General features: G+C 46.2%; 1 protein-coding gene across 3 annotated transcripts in view; it reads left to right on the top strand.

Moving 5' to 3' along the window:
* The window catches only part of LOC147028987 (discoidin domain-containing receptor 2-like), a 128,427-nt gene that overhangs the window by 71,783 nt on the left and 35,681 nt on the right, over positions 1–20,963 (top strand). For all 3 annotated transcript variants that reach the window (XM_085879886.1, XM_085879885.1, XM_085879887.1), the window contains exons 8-13: positions 2,983–3,052; positions 9,488–9,592; positions 14,999–15,344; positions 15,462–15,521; positions 16,258–16,403; positions 17,174–17,384. In XM_085879886.1, coding sequence (XP_085736012.1) covers positions 2,983–3,052; positions 9,488–9,592; positions 14,999–15,344; positions 15,462–15,521; positions 16,258–16,403; positions 17,174–17,384 — 938 coding nt within the window. The remainder of the gene's footprint in view (positions 1–2,982; positions 3,053–9,487; positions 9,593–14,998; positions 15,345–15,461; positions 15,522–16,257; positions 16,404–17,173; positions 17,385–20,963) is intronic.

Here is a 20,963-nt window from a genome sequence, read left to right as displayed (position 1 = left end):
TAACGTGGCCCGTGTCCGAAGTCGACCTGCGGCGAGGTGCGATCGCCCGGTCCACCCTCCGTGTGGGTACTTGGGTAGGTCGAATTTGGCGAGCAACCCTATCCCACGCGGGGGCCGATTGGCACGATCGTGGTGAGACCGAAAGGTCCACCCGTGACTAGTTCCCGGCGTTAGTCCGAGAGGGTCACGACTGGATTGTCCGTCCGGTGGGCGACGTGCCGCGATTCGAGTTACGTGGACGTCCGCACGCCGGCGGGCGCGAATCCGCAACAATATATATATATATATATATATATATATATATATATATATATATATATATATATATGTTTATATATATATATATATGTATATATATATATATATATATGTATATGTATATGTATATGTATGTGTATATGTATGTGTATGTGTATGTATATATGTATATATATATATATATATATATGTATGTATATATGTATGTATATATATATATATATATATATATATATATGTATGTATATATATATGTATGTACATATATATATATGTATGTATATATATATGTATGTATATATGTATGTATATATATATGTATGTATATATATATGTATGTATATATATATATATATATATATATATGTATGTATATATATATATATATATATATGTATATATATATATATATATATGTATATATGTATGTATATATATATATATATATATATGTATGTATATATATATATGTATGTATATATATATATATATATGTATGTATATATATGTATATATATATATGTATATATATTTTTGTATATATTGGAGCCTAAATAGCTTCCCCCACCTCGTGGTCTTCTCACCCGTACCCTGGTCCTCAACAATCTATATATATATATATATATATATATATATATATATATATATATATATATATATATATATATATGTATACACACATACATATATACATATACAGTATATGTGTGAAAAAAAAATATATGTTTTTTTTTGTTTTGTTTCTTTACTTTCGTTCCTACCTATGTGTGCAGACAGACAACCAAGCCCCAGTTCATATGTATATAGCATTCGTGATAGCTGTCATGTAATTCTTCTGCTCTGAGTTTGGGATGTCGGTGGTTCAAACCCTATCCAAGTCATACCAAATATTTTTTCAATGGTACGTGCTGCTTCCGTGCTTAATATTCATCATTTGATGGGAGAGAGAATTGACAAACAACGATGAGAAGGCAATGGCAAACCACCCAGAATAACCCATGCCAGCAAACAGCTTTGGCAGCACAAACGCTCTGGAGAGTAAAGTACATCAAATTAAATCAATGTACAGTACCTGTCCCAAGGTGCTTATTCAATTGCTCTCAATTTCAAACTCGTACTGTAACTACCATTCGGTACACAAAATCATCGTGGATGTGCTCACCCATTCAATTTACAGTTCACTTCACTGACTTCACTGATATTTCTGGCTAAATGAACTTGGTTAAAATAAGTTAAGGTATGGCCCTTTTCGTATGGCCACCTGCGCTTGCATACTGTCATGGAATCGTGACATCATCTTTGCAAATTTTTATGGGCATCTGTATCTGCACAGAACATCCTAAAGACCCTGCCAATTGACGAAGTAAAAGACCTTTAAAAAGCTGTAGTGACATATTTTCTTCATGCTCTTCTCAAGGCAGCTGACAAAGGGTGAATATCATATCAGTTGTGCAGTGACGAGCTCTGAAATCATACTGAATGTCTGGCAAGAGGGTTTCATTGATGGTTTATCGTCTCAATAGGATCATTTTATCCAGGACCTTTCCTGCTATGGAGAGTGGTGAGATGCCTCAATCATCCCAACAGTGATGCAAGTTGCCTTTCTGCTTGTATATGATTTTACTCTGAGAGGATCTTCAAATGTCTTTGGCAATTTCTCTTTTCCCAGCATTGGAAGAGCAGGTTGTGGAGACCATGTAGTTGGTAGCACACTTGCATGTTGAAATACTTTTCCTGGTATCCCATTTGGGCCAGCACCCTTTCATTCACGAGGATACTGATGGCATTTCTGACATTTTGGATGCTAGGTAGATTATGTGGTTGATCTTTCAAAGTACATTGCAGGATTGATTGCAGGAGGTCCTCCTGAATCCTTGGTTCCCTGTTGCATGGTGTCTGGAAGTGCTCCTGCCATCGAGCAAGTATTTCAGTCTGCTTGGTAGGAAGCGTGGTTCCATCAACCATCATAACTGAAACCGGACAGACAGCATTGTCATGCTGTATGTGTAGCTCGCAGAAGAGTTTTCATTTGCTCGTCATTCTCATTGAACCAGTCAGCATGGCATCTCGTGGGGTGGCCAAGTACAGCGACCAATGCATACAAAGCTTTCTCATAAGTAGACCAGCAATCTACCACACTGCTATTGGTTCTGCTGGTGCAACTGTTTTTATAGGGCTTGCACAACTTGGGTCACAAGCCGAGACCTTACATATGTTAATGATATATTTAAAGTGTTGATCTTGTCGTTTGCCTTTGGTGTTGTTTTTTTTTTTGTCTTGGAGTATACAAATGGAGGTTGAACTGAACATGTACCATGTCGTGATCAGTGGAGCAGTTGGCATCTCTCATGTCTCTTATGCCGCATAAGTCATGGAAATCACATCTTATTGTGAGAACATTTAGAAGGTGCCCTCTTTTGGAGCAGTGGTGCTGCTGGGAGAAAACCAGACAAATTGGTCATGATAAGAACTTGAATCTTTGCATTTTGACAATGAATTGAACTCATGTTTCATGATGAATGATCGAATTGACTCCAGATTTGAGTGACCTATGATGAAGTTGTTTTATTTATGTTCAATCATTCTTCCATTGTGATGATATTGTGACGGTCGACATGTAAACACACGTTTGTGTGTAAATATTTTAAAATACTGCTATTTTAAGGTACAGCTTTTGGAACCACAAACAGAGATTCACCGAAACATTGCTTGTCTGTCTCTTAGCTACTTGTATGACGGGCTTGGACAACTTATGGATGGAACAGTTGGTCAAGATTTGGTCAACAACCCAAAAGTGAGTTTATCTTTCTGAATTTCTTCATAGTTGAGTGGTGGAAATTCCTTTACCCTGGATATAGAGAATACATATCTATAACTGCAGTTGTATAAGGTATCATATAATCTTTTGCAGGAATTGGCATTACTGTAAATATTTATCAAATCTGAAAAACTCCACAAAACCCAAAAGCAAAACGAATTTGAGTTGTGTATTTAGATAATTTCTTATATGTAATGTTCATCACCCTCAGCATGATTATGATCATCATCAAGATCCTCATGATAATCAATACTCTTTACAAAACAGCTGTGTGGTGAAGCAGTTCCTGGGCAATGGTTTTGCTGGATATTTTGGCTTTGCCTTCCCAGCAGTCAATCAGGGCATGACTCCTCGCTCAGGGTGATGGGGCATGACCCCCTTCCTCAGGGTGACGGAGCACAAACCGCTCGCTCTGGGTGACGGAGCACAAACCCCTCTCTCAGGGTGACGGAGCACGAATCCCTCGCTCAGGGTGACGGAGCACGAATCCCTCGCTCAGGGTGACGGAGCACGAATCCCTCGCTCAGGGTGACAGAGCACGAATCCCTTGGCCAAGGTGACAGAGCACAAACCCCTCATTCTGGGTGACGGAGCACAAACCCCTCGCTCAGGATGATGGAGCACGAATCCCTCGCTCAGGGTGACAGAGCACGAATCCCTTGGCCAAGGTGACGGAGCACGAATCTCTCGCTCAGCGTGACGGAGCACGAATCTCTCGCTCAGCGTGACGGAGCACGAATCTCTCGCTCAGCGTGACGGAGCACGAACCGCTCGCTCAGGGTGACGAGCACGAACCGCTCGCTCAGGGTGACGAGCACGAACCCCTCGCTCAGGGTGACGGAGCACGAACCCCTCGCTCAGGGTGACGGAGCACGAACCCCTCGCTCAGGGTGACGGAGCACGAAGCCCTCGCTCAGGGTGACGGAGCACGAAGCCCTCGCTCAGGGTGACGGAGCACGAAGCCCTCGCTCAGGGTGACGGAGCACGAAGCCCTCGCTCAGGGTGACGGAGCACGAAGCCCTCGCTCAGGGTGACGGAGCACGAAGCCCTCGCTCAGGGTGACGGAGCACGAAGCCCTCGCTCAGGGTGACGGAGCACGAAGCCCTCGCTCAGGGTGACGGAGCACGAAGCCCTCGCTCAGGGTGACGGAGCACGAAGCCCTCGCTCAGGGTGACGGAGCACGAAGCCCTCGCTCAGGGTGACGGAGCACGAAGCCCTCGCTCAGGGTGACGGAGCACGAAGCCCTCGCTCAGGGTGACGGAGCACGAAGCCCTCGCTCAGGGTGACGGAGCACGAAGCCCTCGCTCAGGGTGACGGAGCACGAAGCCCTCGCTCAGGGTGACGGAGCACGAAGCCCTCGCTCAGGGTGACGGAGCACGAAGCCCTCGCTCAGGGTGACGGAGCACGAAGCCCTCGCTCAGGGTGACGGAGCACGAAGCCCTCGCTCAGGGTGACGGAGCACGAAGCCCTCGCTCAGGGTGACGGAGCACGAAGCCCTCGCTCAGGGTGACGGAGCACGAAGCCCTCGCTCAGGGTGACGGAGCACGAAGCCCTCGCTCAGGGTGACGGAGCACGAAGCCCTCGCTCAGGGTGACGGAGCACGAAGCCCTCGCTCAGGGTGACGGAGCACGAAGCCCTCGCTCAGGGTGACGGAGCACGAAGCCCTCGCTCAGGGTGACGGAGCACGAAGCCCTCGCTCAGGGTGACGGAGCACGAAGCCCTCGCTCAGGGTGACGGAGCACGAAGCCCTCGCTCAGGGTGACGGAGCACGAAGCCCTCGCTCAGGGTGACGGAGCACGAAGCCCTCGCTCAGGGTGACGGAGCACGAAGCCCTCGCTCAGGGTGACGGAGCACGAAGCCCTCGCTCAGGGTGACGGAGCACGAAGCCCTCGCTCAGGGTGACGGAGCACGAAGCCCTCGCTCAGGGTGACGGAGCACGAAGCCCTCGCTCAGGGTGACGGAGCACGAAGCCCTCGCTCAGGGTGACGGAGCACGAAGCCCTCGCTCAGGGTGACGGAGCACGAAGCCCTCGCTCAGGGTGACGGAGCACGAAGCCCTCGCTCAGGGTGACGGAGCACGAAGCCCTCGCTCAGGGTGACGGAGCACGAAGCCCTCGCTCAGGGTGACGGAGCACGAAGCCCTCGCTCAGGGTGACGGAGCACGAAGCCCTCGCTCAGGGTGACGGAGCACGAAGCCCTCGCTCAGGGTGACGGAGCACGAAGCCCTCGCTCAGGGTGACGGAGCACGAAGCCCTCGCTCAGGGTGACGGAGCACGAAGCCCTCGCTCAGGGTGACGGAGCACGAAGCCCTCGCTCAGGGTGACGGAGCACGAAGCCCTCGCTCAGGGTGACGGAGCACGAAGCCCTCGCTCAGGGTGACGGAGCACGAAGCCCTCGCTCAGGGTGACGGAGCACGAAGCCCTCGCTCAGGGTGACGGAGCACGAAGCCCTCGCTCAGGGTGACGGAGCACGAAGCCCTCGCTCAGGGTGACGGAGCACGAAGCCCTCGCTCAGGGTGACGGAGCACGAAGCCCTCGCTCAGGGTGACGGAGCACGAAGCCCTCGCTCAGGGTGACGGAGCACGAAGCCCTCGCTCAGGGTGACGGAGCACGAAGCCCTCGCTCAGGGTGACGGAGCACGAAGCCCTCGCTCAGGGTGACGGAGCACGAAGCCCTCGCTCAGGGTGACGGAGCACGAAGCCCTCGCTCAGGGTGACGGAGCACGAAGCCCTCGCTCAGGGTGACGGAGCACGAAGCCCTCGCTCAGGGTGACGGAGCACGAAGCCCTCGCTCAGGGTGACGGAGCACGAAGCCCTCGCTCAGGGTGACGGAGCACGAAGCCCTCGCTCAGGGTGACGGAGCACGAAGCCCTCGCTCAGGGTGACGGAGCACGAAGCCCTCGCTCAGGGTGACGGAGCACGAAGCCCTCGCTCAGGGTGACGGAGCACGAAGCCCTCGCTCAGGGTGACGGAGCACGAAGCCCTCGCTCAGGGTGACGGAGCACGAAGCCCTCGCTCAGGGTGACGGAGCACGAAGCCCTCGCTCAGGGTGACGGAGCACGAAGCCCTCGCTCAGGGTGACGGAGCACGAAGCCCTCGCTCAGGGTGACGGAGCACGAAGCCCTCGCTCAGGGTGACGGAGCACGAAGCCCTCGCTCAGGGTGACGGAGCACGAAGCCCTCGCTCAGGGTGACGGAGCACGAAGCCCTCGCTCAGGGTGACGGAGCACGAAGCCCTCGCTCAGGGTGACGGAGCACGAAGCCCTCGCTCAGGGTGACGGAGCACGAAGCCCTCGCTCAGGGTGACGGAGCACGAAGCCCTCGCTCAGGGTGACGGAGCACGAAGCCCTCGCTCAGGGTGACGGAGCACGAAGCCCTCGCTCAGGGTGACGGAGCACGAAGCCCTCGCTCAGGGTGACGGAGCACGAAGCCCTCGCTCAGGGTGACGGAGCACGAAGCCCTCGCTCAGGTTGACGGAGCACGAAGCCCTCGCTCAGGGTGACGGAGCACGAACCTGCCATTAAATGGTTGATAAGGAATAGTTGGCAGGCTGTCGCTGCATGCCATAAATGATCTCTTTAACTTTAAAGCCAGTCTTCACTGCACACGTCGCAGTTCATGAAATAATATGAATTCATTCAAATAATGAATTTACCCACAACATAGTTGCTGCTTCGTGCAGAACAACCCTGGAGACATCACAACGTTCAATCACCCATGAAATAAACACTGCAGAAAATTCGCCATTTTGCCTGCTCATCTGCGCACGTGTCATGTAATGCATCGGTTTGGGGTCTGCGCAGACGATTAACTTTTAAAAAACAGCAAAAACATCCCTTTTTCACCAGATTTGCTTTGAATCCCTGAAGAGTATCTCACAAAACCTCCGAAAATATAGTCACAGATGTGGCAGCCGCTAGGGATAGGCAGTCCCTCTGGGGGACAGAGTGCGAGATCTAGCAGTGAATGCATTAAATCATAAAGCTCAATAAAGCCGGTTAATTTTGTTACTTTCCTCAACTTTTTGTTCACTCAATATAATTCTCTAAACAGTAGAAAAAAACAAGTTCAATGCTCTGGAAATTTCACATTTTCTTGTGTTTGTGTGGAGAAGAAGGAAAGCTTGCCTTGCTTGCTAAAACTAAATACATGTTGATATTGTTGCGAATTTGCGCCCGCCGGCGGCGGACGGCCACGTAACTTGAATCGCGGCACGTCACCCACCGGACGGACAATTCAGTCGTGACCCTCTCGGAACAATGCCGGGAGCTAGTCACGGGTGGGGGTTTAACCTCACCACGATCATGCCAATTGCTCACCCGTGCAGGATAGGGTTACTCGCCAAATTCGATCTACCTAAGTACCTGCGCGGATAGTCGACTGGGCGATCGTACCACGTCACAGGCCGACTCCAGACACGAACCACTTAAGCGGTCCGTTCTGTGCTACAGTGATAACCGAGCGGTGTTATCTTCGGCCTCGGCGGTTCCGATTAATTACCGGGCGTTTTAAACCCACTACGAACCCCTTACGTGATGCCGGATGGAGAGTCAAACAAAGGGAAGGACGCAGCCAAACGGGGAACAAGTTCACACAAGCTCTTTATTCACACAGACACAGACACAAAGCAAGCACGTATATTACAGTCACAATAAAAATGCACATATAACAGTTAAAACAAAAGAAACTATGCAGAGCTACAACCGAATACGCGTACACATGGCAATGCTTAAACAGTTCTACTTGTCGGACAGGCGCCTCCCACAGACATTTATACAAAAAGCAAAGGAAAGAAAGAAAAGCCGCAATTTCCCTTTTATGGCTGGTGAGTCCCTCTCCCGCGACCGTCAGGGTGGTCGCGCCTGCCCTCGACCTCTCTCGCGGCCGGCGAACCCTCTCCGGCACTCCCCATCCGGACGCGCAGGTCCACCTCATAACGGGCGCTGCCACGTCTCACGTCCATGCCTTCGTGACAGGGCGGCTCGCCAAGCCACGGGCGCAGGACCTCTTCCCGAAGACCAACTCTTGACAAAAACCAACCGAAGACCAACCAGACCACCAGCCAAGACGAAAAGGAAGAGGCGGAAGAGGAAGAGGTGCTAGAGGAAGAGGAAGAGGAAGAGACCAGCTCCAGGACGAAGAAGAAGAGCGCCCCGCCCGTGTCCGTCTTTTATAGCGCGGGGATCCACCCTTCGCCCCGCCCCGTTTTCGGCTCCACCTTCCTTCGAGAGGGTTCTCGAAGAGGGCGTTCCCTCACCCCGACCGCCTCACGCTGGTCATCCACCAATCGGCGGCGAGCTGCCCTTCGTCCTTCCTTCACACCAAGCGCGGGGAAAAATGGCGGGAAAACGGGCGGGAAAACCCACGCATCCTCACAGTTCCCTCCTTGGCGCCTTTGTTTGCCGTTCGTTTGAAATAAATGATAGAGAAAGAAGAAACTACTAACTCAAAGCGTCGCAGCCTGGATGGATCACATAAATTCCCTCTATACAATGGGTTTGGGCTAACTACACATGTACCTATGGAGATATCTCACCTCAGGGCCCTTTATGGTGTAATGCGAATTTCCACAGCCGTAACACTATATTGGCTTAGTATTTTAGACTTGTTATTTCTTTAAATTACCAGATTTCGCAACAGATTTTGACACTTCTTTCGTCTGAACGATATCCGATCTCCAAAACCGAAATAATATTTTGATGATGTACTTTAAGTAGTCCGTGAGAGTAGATCGTGGAAAATCGTATCATTTAATCCATGAAATCGCTCCAAGCTCTTAATTTAAAAACTATAATACTTACAAAAGTAATGTACACAACGATTCGTAGCAATGATGAACAGGCATTCGATAATATGAGTCAGGAAAGTGAAAAAAAAACTTTATCATTAAGAAATCATTCTGGCATGTTCCAAGTCAAGGCTTGGTTGAGCAGGCCAAAAAACATGGCGGCTTCAGACCCCAGGGAGGTTACCTGGGATACACCCGAAGACCCCATTGGGAGTGGTGAACGAGGATGCGCTTGATAATTGATAAAAGATGTAATTAAATAAGGCCGTTAATTACCTTCAAAAGTGGTGTTTTAATTAACCCAAGCACCCAATTTTCACTCTTGCACTTCCTTGGAGTTTTTTTTTTGTCTACATGCAAAGTTTCAGGATGCTAGGTTTTTATAATTTTGGAGTTACGAAGGAGACACACTGACACACTGCCATTTATTGGAATAGATTTATTTTGAGTGTGTTGTGAAGAAAGTGTACGTACCTTATTTGTGTTCACTCCTCGCGCATGACTAATTGTGTTTACCGTTCACCATTTGCTGCTACGATGAGAATGAAACCAGCGTTCTCTTTTGCGAGTATATTTTGTGAAGAAGTTTCTTATTATTTTGAATTGTCTGCTTACATCTCTTCCCAGGGTCTGGATCATGACTATGTCGGATGGCACAAGGACAAATTTCCCAGCAGCACAATCTCCTTGGAACTTTTCCTCAACTCCCCTCAAAATCTCACTGCTCTCCAGGTACGTAACTTTCGTCTGTTACGAGACTCCATCAAAAGAGAAATAATGTTTATGTTAAAATGAGTAGTTCAAGCATTCTATAATTATGTAATGAGGCTGCAACTACAATATTTAATCCTACTATAATATTTGGGAAGTGCACTATTTGTTTGTGTGTTTGTTTATTTAACTTCTATGCACTCTTGAATGGCTCAACCGCTGGACAGAATGAGTTGAAAGCTGGTGGTATTCGCGAGGTGGTGCGCGGAGTGGTTTTAGGGGGTTAAAAAAGATTCATTGTCTCGGGGGTTCATGGTGGACGGGGGTGGAGAGGGGCACTCCAATTCTCTATGTGAAATGTGTATCGTATAGCACCGCCTGCGGTTGTGGTGGGTATTACAAGTTACATCGTTTGTAATTCTGGGGGAAATTAACCCATCTGTTGAGATGAGTTCTTCGCTAGTTTTGGTGATTATAATTCCAAGTCGTGTTTGCACTTTTGAAATTCAATACTTCTGTATTATATTTTATTATATTATTTTTAAAAGGATTTATTTCCTCTGCCACAGAAGGTGGATGGAGGTTATGTTTTCACCCCTGTTTGTCTGTGAACAGGATATTTCACAAGGTTGTGGTCAGATTCGGACGAAATTTGGTGGACAGGTTTGGTTGTATGGCAAAGATGGAATGATTAGATTTTAGTGAAATCATTATCTGGAAACTAGGATTTTAAAAGTGATTCTTCTCCATTGAGAGATAGGGTCAAAAACGATACATAGCACGATATCTCGAAAAGTCTTTCTCAGGTTCACGGACCATTTTGTGCTGTCAATGCAGCACACAAGTACAGTATTTGTTTGTGTGTTCTTTCCAAAAGTTATGTTGTGAAAGAAAAAAAAACAGGTGGATGAGTTTGGTTAGGTGACGAGACCAAGCCGATTCGATTTTGGTTCAGGTCCGCATCCAGATCCGGCTTATCAGTGGGATACAAAATGTAAACTGTTCAGTCTGGCGGAGGTGTGCACTCCACTGAGTGCCGTTGTAGTTGGTTTGTGAGTTCCTTTACAAGAGATGTGATGCTTGAGGAGGCCATTCTGGCCACGAAGCCTGTACAATTGTGGTTCTTTGTCCATGCCCTATCCTTTATAAATGCTGAACATCAAGCAAGGAAGTAGCATGTACCATGTATAGTCTTCGCTATGACTCGGACAGAATTGTTGAATGATGCAACAATCTGCTGTCTCCAGGATGATGTAAATACAAAGAGTGCATCATTGAAACTAAAGTAAAAATAGGATCATGGGTCTTGAAGCTCATCTGGATCAGGAGCAACAGTCAATGACGTCATAAAATATCGAAATTTTGTTCATGCTCAGAATGTGGTTATGTGATTGGTTGAATGGAAGCCCACTTGATGCTGATTACAGCTATACATGTTTACAGGTTATGTTTTTGGATGGATGGCATAGCTGCGCTTCTGATGCAATGCCCCCTGTAGGTTAGGGCAGGAATTTTTTCAAAAAAAAAGTTTTTTAGGCCTGATTTCAACGTGTTAACGAGCAGAGATTTTGATGCAGTCAAGAAGCCTTCGTTAGGCATGACATGTGAAGCTCGTGGCCAAGTTTCATTAATATCCTGCGTTTGGGTCAAGCGATAATGACTGACGTGTTTGCGGACTCACTGGCTGACTTACCTACCTACGGACACTGCTCGATCGCATAAGCTCACCGGGAAAAAGTCCAGGTGAGCTAAAAATGTCATCTACGAGTTTTAACTATAATATATGTCATTTGTTTGATTTGCTCTTTCTTCTTTTAATTACCGTCATCACTTCTTCACTTTGCACAATCGGTCATTGATGTCGTCCTTGTACAATCCCAGTATAGCTTCTTGGGTGAGCTGCCATCTTCCCGGGATTGCTTTGACAAGACGAGAAAATATCACTTTACAATAAGATATACAGTCTTTGAGACAAATTCCTATCAAATAATTCCATCAATAAACTAAACTGGCACTCGGTCAACCGCATACCTCTGTCAAGCTGAATAATTTATGTTAACTATCCCACTGATGGGCCAAATCTAGATCTGGACTTTAACCAATATCTTGGCTTGTTCATGTCACTTAACGAACTCATCCACCTAGTTTTGTCATAACCCGTCCACAACTTTTTGAAACGTATATCGTGCTATATATCGTTTTTGTCCCCATCTCTCAATGATGATCGAAGAATAATTTAAAAAATAACAAGTCTGGAGACGGCAATGGTTCACGAGTGGTATTTGACGATGTAGATTGTTTCAGAGGTTAAGGATGAGACAATGTGATAATTTTTGACCAAGTTATAAAAATGATCAACATGATGTGGTACGAGTGACAGGATATTAGCTGCAAAATGTCGAAAACCCGGTTTCGTTCAACAACTTTCAAAATTTGACCTTTGCATAACCTTTAAAGGTCACAAAACAATGTTGTCGACATTAAAATAAGGAAACAGGATACGTGCTATAGATTATTGGAGTTAGTTCGTCAAAGAAGGTCGAAAACCCGGTTCGATTCCCACAACTTTGAAAATTTGACCTTTGTGAACTTTAAAGGTCAAAGGTCAAGGATTGTGACCTTTGGTGCAAAACTTTCTCTGGAACATTCCAGGAACAATATAACATCATGTAGGCTTTATGGCATTTCACACTCCTCGGATTATCCATACTTTGATGAAATCAGCGTAAAAACAAACTTGAAGGGGGCGCCACGGGCAAGGTGTTCGAGATAGAGCAAAATGGTTTCAAGATTTTAGGTGGGGAATGACCTCAAGATTATGCATTAAAAATATTGTCATCCTAGCTCTCAAAGTTTGGGCGGTCGTATGATTTTTAAGTCAAAATTCGCAATTTTCTAAGTTTGTGACCTTGTGACCTTGACCTTGGGACGAAAATGAAAAATTGAGCTCCGTGGGGCTATGCAGGTGCCATTGGGCAAACCAAATACCGAAACCCCTGCCAGATTCGACAAACCCCCTTGGAGAAGATGCAAATTGAAATTGGCTACCCCATATAAACACGTTTTTTGGGCGTGGCTCCACCCATAATAGGCGCACCACGCCCATTCTCAGGAAAACAACTAGATCATGATATAAACCTCCCACCAAAATTTTATCAGGATCGGATCAAAACCCACAGAGCTATGCTCGGGACAGACAGACAGACAGACAGACAGACACACACACACCAATAACGAATATAGTGGTCACTTACTTTTTCGTGAACCAAAAATAATTCGAGTATCCGGATCTGGATTCGGATCTTCACCAAAATCAATCGGATGCTTCCTTGTCAAACACCCAACTCATCCACCAAGTTTTGTCATAACTCGTCCATAACTTTTTTGAGATATTGTGCTATATATCATTTTTGGCTCCATCTCCTAATGATGAAGAATCGTTTCAACAAAATTCTAGTATCTGGATCCGGATCTTCATCAAAATCGAAACAATACATCCTTGTCACACACCCAACCTGTCCACCAAGTTTCATCCAAATCCGTCCATAACTTTTTGAGACATCCTGCCCACAGACGGACACAGACAGACACAGACAGATATGGGTGAAAACGTAACTTCCTTGCACTATTACTTCAGTGAACTTCATCTAATAGACTGCTCCTCTTGAATGAGACTGGCAGAAGTTCTTTATGAATGATTTTCTTCAGTGTTGTATTGACGTCCAGTCCACTGTTTGATGTGGTATACTTATGAATTGCTAACAAAGTTAATTGCACATAACTTGGTATTTTATAATGTCCGTTGAGGCTAGACATGAGTTGTAAGTGTAGAGGAAGGTAAAATGAGATTCGCTAATGATAGCACTTTTATTTTACAGTTTATAGATTTTGAAGCTAAAAGTGCGTGTGTTCCAGTCAATTATAGCAGCTTCAGGATATGGAACCATCTCGTGTTGTCAAATAAATTATAATGTTCTCCATTTGTGGAACATTTTCGGAATGAGGAATAATTTCTAGTGGGAATGGTTTTCTCGAAAGTTTGGGTATTGAGAATATAAAAGCAATAAAACTGGTGAAGGAGAGAGAAAGGGAAAGGGACAAGGAGAGAGGGAGAAGCCAGTCACATTTTGTTTTGTACAAAGCTGCATAAGTGCGTTTGAGTGTTGCTTTGTTTATAAACTCAAATCTGGACCACACTCCACCGCTTGGCTGGACGTATTGGCGTGCACCTGTAATCCGGCTACTCGGGGAGCTGGTTGTGGTGGATTGCTTGAGGATGGGCGCCCAGCATTGTGCCTGCGCTAATAGATGGTACAAAGCAGCCTGGCCGATATGGCGGCACCCAACCCTGATTGTCAGGTCAGGTCAGATCAGATCTGCGACTTGCTATGGGTATTGTGTAAAACCTGTACTAACCTGTTCTTGGTTAAGTGTCGGCGACTAAACTGGCTCCCCCTACTAGGTCCCCCTGGTGTGGAGGGTGTATGGACATCGACAACCGGCAGGATTAAATACAAAACCTGCCAAAGGATGGACGAGCTCCTTGTGAGCCAATGGCCATCCATATCTGGAGCCAATTATATCTGCGGACATCCTCCTGCAGTTGGTTACCTTCCCCAGTGTAATATGTGTGCTTCAGATGCGATGTAGCTGACCTTTATGTGTTGGACACGGAGGTAGTTATTCACTTCCGGTTCTGTGGAACGGGGAGCCGAGCCCTGTGTGTTGTCGGGCGGCTGTAATAAACTTATCAGATCGTTTGCAATCCTTGTCATCGACCAACCCAAACATCAACACATGACACCTTGGAGGTTGGTGGCAGGATTTGCACTCTGACCACCACAAAATGCTTCACTCCGCAAAACACACTGTCGTGTGTGTTGGGGTGGTGCTGAGGTGTCGTCCACCAGACGGCGGTCTCTTCGGGTTAACCTGAAGCGGTCCCTTCGGGGGAATGCCTGGCATGTCCAATCCCGAAAAGATGGGGATGGCCAGACAGATGCCCCTGGAGTACCGGTGGAAAAGTGGACACAGTGACACGCTGTGGCGTATGCTCCCAATGTATGTATGTATGTATGTATGTATGTATGTATGTATGTATGTATGTACTCTACTATTTCCTAGTTGCACAGTTATTGGTTATAGAACCTTGGTTTGTGACAGAGACTCTCGAAGTAAGAAATGCTTGAGTTGCATTTTATCCCTTCATTGGAAGTGTTGTTCCTTCCCATGTCTTGTTTTTTGGGGTTTTTTTTTTACCCCATTTCAGATACTGCCTGTTTCCTTGCTACCACTCACTTTTTCCCCCTCTCATTTTTCTCTCTCTCATTCTTGCCTCCACCATTAATTTACATAATCTTGAACCCACTTAACACTTGCTTTCACCATATTTATTACCCAGCTAATGTATTTCCCCCTCCCCCACAGCTTCACTGCGGCAGCAATGCTGCACTGGAAATCACTCCATTTTCCCTCATATCCTGTCGCATTGCTGCTTCCCCAGCTGGACCATGGTTGTCCAGTCCAATTGCCACTTTAATTCCAAGAACATCAACATTACCCGAAAGTGTAGCATCTTCATCACTAGTTCTTCAAGCCTCCTCAGCCACCCAGGATAGGCAGGGATCCTCTCCATCACTTTCGAGAGGACAAGGAACACCCCGCGGCTGGGTGTCTTTACCACTTGGAGGACACAGGGCAGGGGCTTTGGCTTGCACTCTGCACTTCAAATCCACTTGGCTGCTACTTTCTGAAATTGCACTTATTACTCAAGGTGAGTCTCCTGCATGATGTTTTTTGCCTATTGTTTTGCTGTTATTACTGTTTGTACCATTGACAATATTGTTCCTGGTACTTTGATGCTAATAGTGTTTTCTCCAAACCCCTTTAGGGCAAGCAGTATATAATGCATCAGACAATCCATGGTACGAAACCACCGAGACATTTGGAGGTTTGTGTTTCTGTGTGTGTATATCTTTCGATTTTGACTGAACTTACCTTATTTTCTCTCTTTTTTTTTTCCAGTTATACTTTCCTTTTTGATAATATCCCATTTTTACTCTACGTACGTACTGGACCGCGCTGATGGGCTAGCTGCACTGAGCATTTGTCTGCAATCAGCCTTAAAGATTGTCCATAATGGCTTCGGTAACGACCCTCATGTTATGGAGTTGCTGATAAAGCAGATACTGGCATCGGCATCCGCGATAGACTCGATGGAAATATTTTTAATCTGAGAACTAAGCAAGCTCTCAAAACCAAGTTCGATGAGATACCTGATGTGGATGATGCTGCATTCGTAATATAATTTGCACGCACAAGTGGCGGTGGAGGGTGCGGGTTGGGGGGGGGGGGTCTTATGATAAGCAAATCCAAAATTGAAATCCTCTTTCAAAAATGTGATTATTCATCTCCAAGTATCGACGAGGACCATCAGATCAGCAAAAACTAGCGGAACATTTGCTTACTCGGGTGGTATTCTGTGAGACGATGCATGACTTGAGCCATAAATATATCAAACACTATTAATACATGGAAGCTGCTTTCCATTCACTGTCCTCTAGATGCTGAGAAATTGATAGTCTGTCGATGTTCACATTGATCGCTGTTTATACTGCCGCACTCATAAAGATATGTTGTACTCTAGATCCTAAATCTCACTCGTCTGTCCTTTTTCTCTTTCATAGATTATCCTGCAATAAATGAAGAAAGGTTCTCCTTTAACAAGAAGACTGGAATAGATGTGATTGGAAATTCACTCCTCATTAGATGTCTCCTTGCTATAATCGTTTTGCTCCTTTTGGTGATTGCTGCCATCTTGTCACCCCGTTTGGTAATTACATTTATAAATTTTGCTGTTGGATGTGTTTACATTGTTCTCCTTTGTTCCTTTCCATTCTGTGTGATGCCTGCTGTTGGCTTAATGGCTAGAGTGGTGAGCTTGGGATCCTCGGGTCCTGAGTTCAAAGTCCGCTTGGCTGTTGAATTAATACGAGGTGGAGTTGACTCAGCCTGTCATCCTTCTGAGGTCGGCAAAATGAGTACCAGCTTTCTGGTATACTGTGTCGGAGTTGCGACCCATCCAGGATTGTGCCCAATAGTCCAGGAGACTGCTTAGGCAGCACCAATGCTCTGCACAGAGTATGGTCTTGATGGATGGATGGATTCTGTATGCGAACACAAGTATGATTGGGACAAGAACGTTGGCACTCTTGAACGTTTGCAAGCAATCTAGTTTTTCCTTAAACTCTATTTTTCACTTTTGCTTCTGGGATCGATCGCCTCTCCGTGCATGAGTAAATTCCCAACGGGCACTTACCACGTTCTCGGTGTGTCCAACAAAATTGAGAATTATAATGTTCCCCATGTGAACATCTAGCATGCTCCAGTTTAAATTCAAGCCTCCCAGTGCTCGGGTCGGCCTGCGGTGTGTTAACTCCGGCATCACCAGTGTTGAAGATTTGGCTGGGTGAGCATTTCAAGATACCTGTTTTTATTTTGTTCGTTATTTCAATTTAAACATACACATACCATTTTTAAGGTGCGGTTGGGGGACTTGCACCCTTGTTTTCCTTTTAATTTGGTTTGTCCTTGTCTTCACAGGGATTTTGCTCTCACCAGGGGGACAGACTTGTACAGTTGTCCTGTAACTCGCTCTTCAATGTGGGACGACAACGAGGAGGAAGCAGCAGTGGCGAGCAAGATGATGGGGTGGATGAAACACAGGAAGCAGGAAATTCTGGGGGTTATGAGGACCCCAGGAAGCTTGTGCCTGAACAAATGCCTGAACTCTCACAGTCTGTGGAAGATGCAGGTACTTTGTCCTTCTCCTTTGTTCTTTGTTTTTGCCTTTTTCTTTGCAAGATATATTTTTCTTCAGCATATGTTTGAACAGAGGAGACCTCCTCTAAGGCATATAATACTCGTGATAACAAATGACACTTTTGGTGGGCGATCCCTTTTCATGAATACATTTTGAGCCGACATAATGTCACATGTGTGTGGTGGAGTATTTAGTAAAGTATAAGCCTTTAGCATGGACCATGTACTCATGCAGGTTAGTTAATTTTTAACTACAACAAGGACTTCACATTTTGGCTAAGTTGTCGTTTTTTGTACATCATTGGAAGGTAGTGTTGTATGCAGTAGTGAGACTGAGAATAAAGGTATTGTGTGATCTCTCCTTCCTGTCTGAACCGTTGGGGGCCTGGTAAGGTGAAGGGGTCCCCGAGAGGGTAATTCACTGTTGTAGCTATTGACTTGATCCACTGGCAAGGAGAAGCAACAAAGTTTGCCAGAGTCGCAGGCTATGTCCTATTTGGGCTGGCGGTGGGAAAGTGCCGTCCAAATGGCCATGTTGCATCACATGATGAGCAACCAAATGGCCATGCTGCATCACATGACGAGCAACCAAATGGCCATGCTGCATCACATGACGAGCAACCAAATGGCCATGCTGCATCACATGACGAGCAACCAAATGGCCATGCTGCATCACATGATGAGCAAGACAAGTTTTTAGGGGAGAAGATGGGGATTACTCGAAGACCTTTGGGGCGATTTTCACTCTCATTTGTTGGGGACATCTCTTCGAGCTGGACGTGCTCACTTGCACTCGAGACCCCCATTGCCATCAGAGCTCTTTTTGCTTTGGACGCTCTGTGATGCAGAGCTCTCTCTTTTTCACTGGGAATGCCCATTAGCATTGAAGCGCACTCTTTCACCTTTGATGCCCTTTGATGCCCTTTGTTGCAGGATTGTTGCTCTTCTGTAGGGGGTGCTTTGCTATGCCGTAATCTCTGCTGGCATTGCTCTGCTCTGCATACTATTCCCTCCTTTGAGGATATTTGAGCTGTTAACAATGCTTGTGTGTGTGTGTGTGTGTGTGTGTGTGTGTGTGTGTGTGTGTGTGTGTGTGTGTGTGTGTGTGTGTGTGTGTGTGTGTGTGTGTGTGTGTGTGTGTGTGTGTGTGTGTGTGTGTGTGTGTGTGTATGACTGGCCCCATAGAAGGTTTCTAGATTGTTGTAATGCCAGGATTTATTTATTACTTTCCTTATTAATCAGTCTTTTTCTGGTGGATCCATCCATAAATGTGTCTTGTGCCTGAGTCCTCTTATTTATTAAATCATTATTTCATGAATTGTGTGTGCCTGCTCCGCAATCTGCCTCCCGTGCATTGCTCATTTCTGGATAATTGGCTTTTCCCTGATGTTAATGAGGTTAAAATTGTGATAACCTGCATGGGATAAGCCCAAACGACACTTGGAATAGTATCGCTCACCACTGCTCAGATATGCGGTCACCTCTAAGATGGCATTAAGCCAGCCGTGTGTGAAGCGACTGCTTCAGCATTTTGCAGCTCCTCATCTGACTCATTATTACCATTCGTGGCAGGGGTTGCAAACATAACAACAACAAAGGGTGAAATGTAGAACCTGCTTGATCTTTTTCATGATGCACAACATCTTGTATGTGGTGTTATGGGATGCCATGTGCTGGTCAATGTTGTCACACTTGAAAAAAAAAAATTCACATGCAACATTCCTTTAGTCTCCTTCTCTTCCTCTAGTCCTCTTGGCTCTCTTATGATGCTCTTGTGATGGTGTGTATCTCCTTGGTGGTCTTTGGAGAGCCACCAAGGTGCAACAGTGCTAAGGCAGTTCCTAACTCCTTCAGACTGGACAAAGAGACGCAGGATGGGGGCAGAGAGACACGGAGAGGGACTGGGGGGCACATGTGCTAGGGGAATGGGGATGCACACTGGGAGAAAGGAGGTAGGGGCATGCACATTGGCTGTGAGTGGACGCACAGGGCAATGGGACAGAAGCACTCAGGATAAGGGGATTCAAGCCCTGGCAGACTGGGGTTGGGAGAGGAGGGGAGAGATTTGTCCAGAGCTCAATTGTGGACAGAATAGCAAGAACCATGTGACTGCTTAGCTTAGATTACTCTTGCAACAGGGAAAATTGTCAGAGTCAGTTGTCTTGTTAAACTTTCACTGAGGAGGCAGTGAGTGTTCACATTAAGACAGGGCAGAGCAAGTTTGTTGTGTAAAACCTGTTTTCGAGTGAGGCTGGGTGAAGAGTTGGGCAGAAAGGTACAAATGGAAAATGCATTGCACTTTTGGAGAAAACTGCACAGACTATTTAGTCAGTGAATAGCAGGCCATAGCAGTGAGGTTGGCTGCAGAGACTTGGAGTAAGGCATAAGATCTTTTTTTTGGGACTTGGGACTGCACCATGGGGTGGGGTGGCCTATAAGATGTCATACCCGTAGAAGCGGATGGCCATTGAGCAGGACGCACCACCCAAGAGGGCATTTCCAGAGTTTATGAGGACCGTGACCACGCCTGAGCGTGGCAGTTCTAGTTCTGGTTCTGAATTTGGAGTTGGAGTGGAACTTGTGGAGTTGTATTTTTGTGTTGGAGTTGGGATCTGACCTTGGCAGAAGTAGCATCCCTCTCCTCATCGCCAGCCACCCACCTTGTGCTGCACCTCCCCTGTGCAACACCCAACCTGCACAGACCCACAACCAGCTCGTGCCTCGCATCAAGCCCACACTCATTTCTTATTATTGTGTGAGTCCTGGTGTTTATATTTGATGCCATTGTTGGGTTAGGTTTTACTGTTTTATTTCCTTTCATTGCACATAAGTGTGTGTCCCTCCCTACTCATCATTTGACCACTTGGTATGTTCTGATTACTTACTTATTAGCATCTCATCTCTTCCCTCTCATGTACCTTCAATAAACCATTTTAATCGTTTTTAAAAACAAGAAAGTTCCCCACCCCCTCCATGTTTTCCTGCCTTCTCATACGAACACCACCAGTTTTGGATACATTGGGTGAACCTTGAGCAGTCGGAGTAACTTTTAAAGCAGTAACCATAAACACCGTTTCAGGATCTGCGGAGACATTTATAAGACCTCCGGCTCAGAGCGACCGGCTAACACCTCTGATTCAACAATGTGAAAACGGGAAGGGGAGGGCGGTACAAATGGCTAAACAAGCACTGATCCCGTTGTCCATTTCAGAATTCCAAGCTTTTTGTCGATGGTTCCACACATTTTGTACAAGATGGCAGAAGGGCAGTTAAAAGGATGAATAAAAACAGTGTTGTAAAAACTCGAAGGGACATTCCTCCGCTGTTGTTACTTTAGCCTTCTTATTTTTTGAAAAATAATCACAAACTTTCATCTTTTCTCTTCTGTAATGAAATGTGGGACAGCAGGAAAATTTTACTGCAAAGTCATTAGTAAATCAAAAAAAAAATTGGATCAGGAATGGCCACAGCAGTAGGAGGCATTTGATTGATTTGAGATACTGAATGTAAATGAAGAACCCACCATTCAAACTACCTTTAATAATTATTTGGCCAATCTGGCTCCATGCAC

The sequence above is a fragment of the Eptatretus burgeri genome, chromosome 4 (genome assembly GCF_056783735.1).
Source record: "Eptatretus burgeri isolate ZD-2024b chromosome 4, Ebu_testis_v1, whole genome shotgun sequence".
Lineage (NCBI taxonomy): Eukaryota > Metazoa > Chordata > Myxini > Myxiniformes > Myxinidae > Eptatretus > Eptatretus burgeri.
Note: the sequence above shows the minus strand (reverse complement) of the source record. Positions and strands in the feature narration are given on the sequence as shown.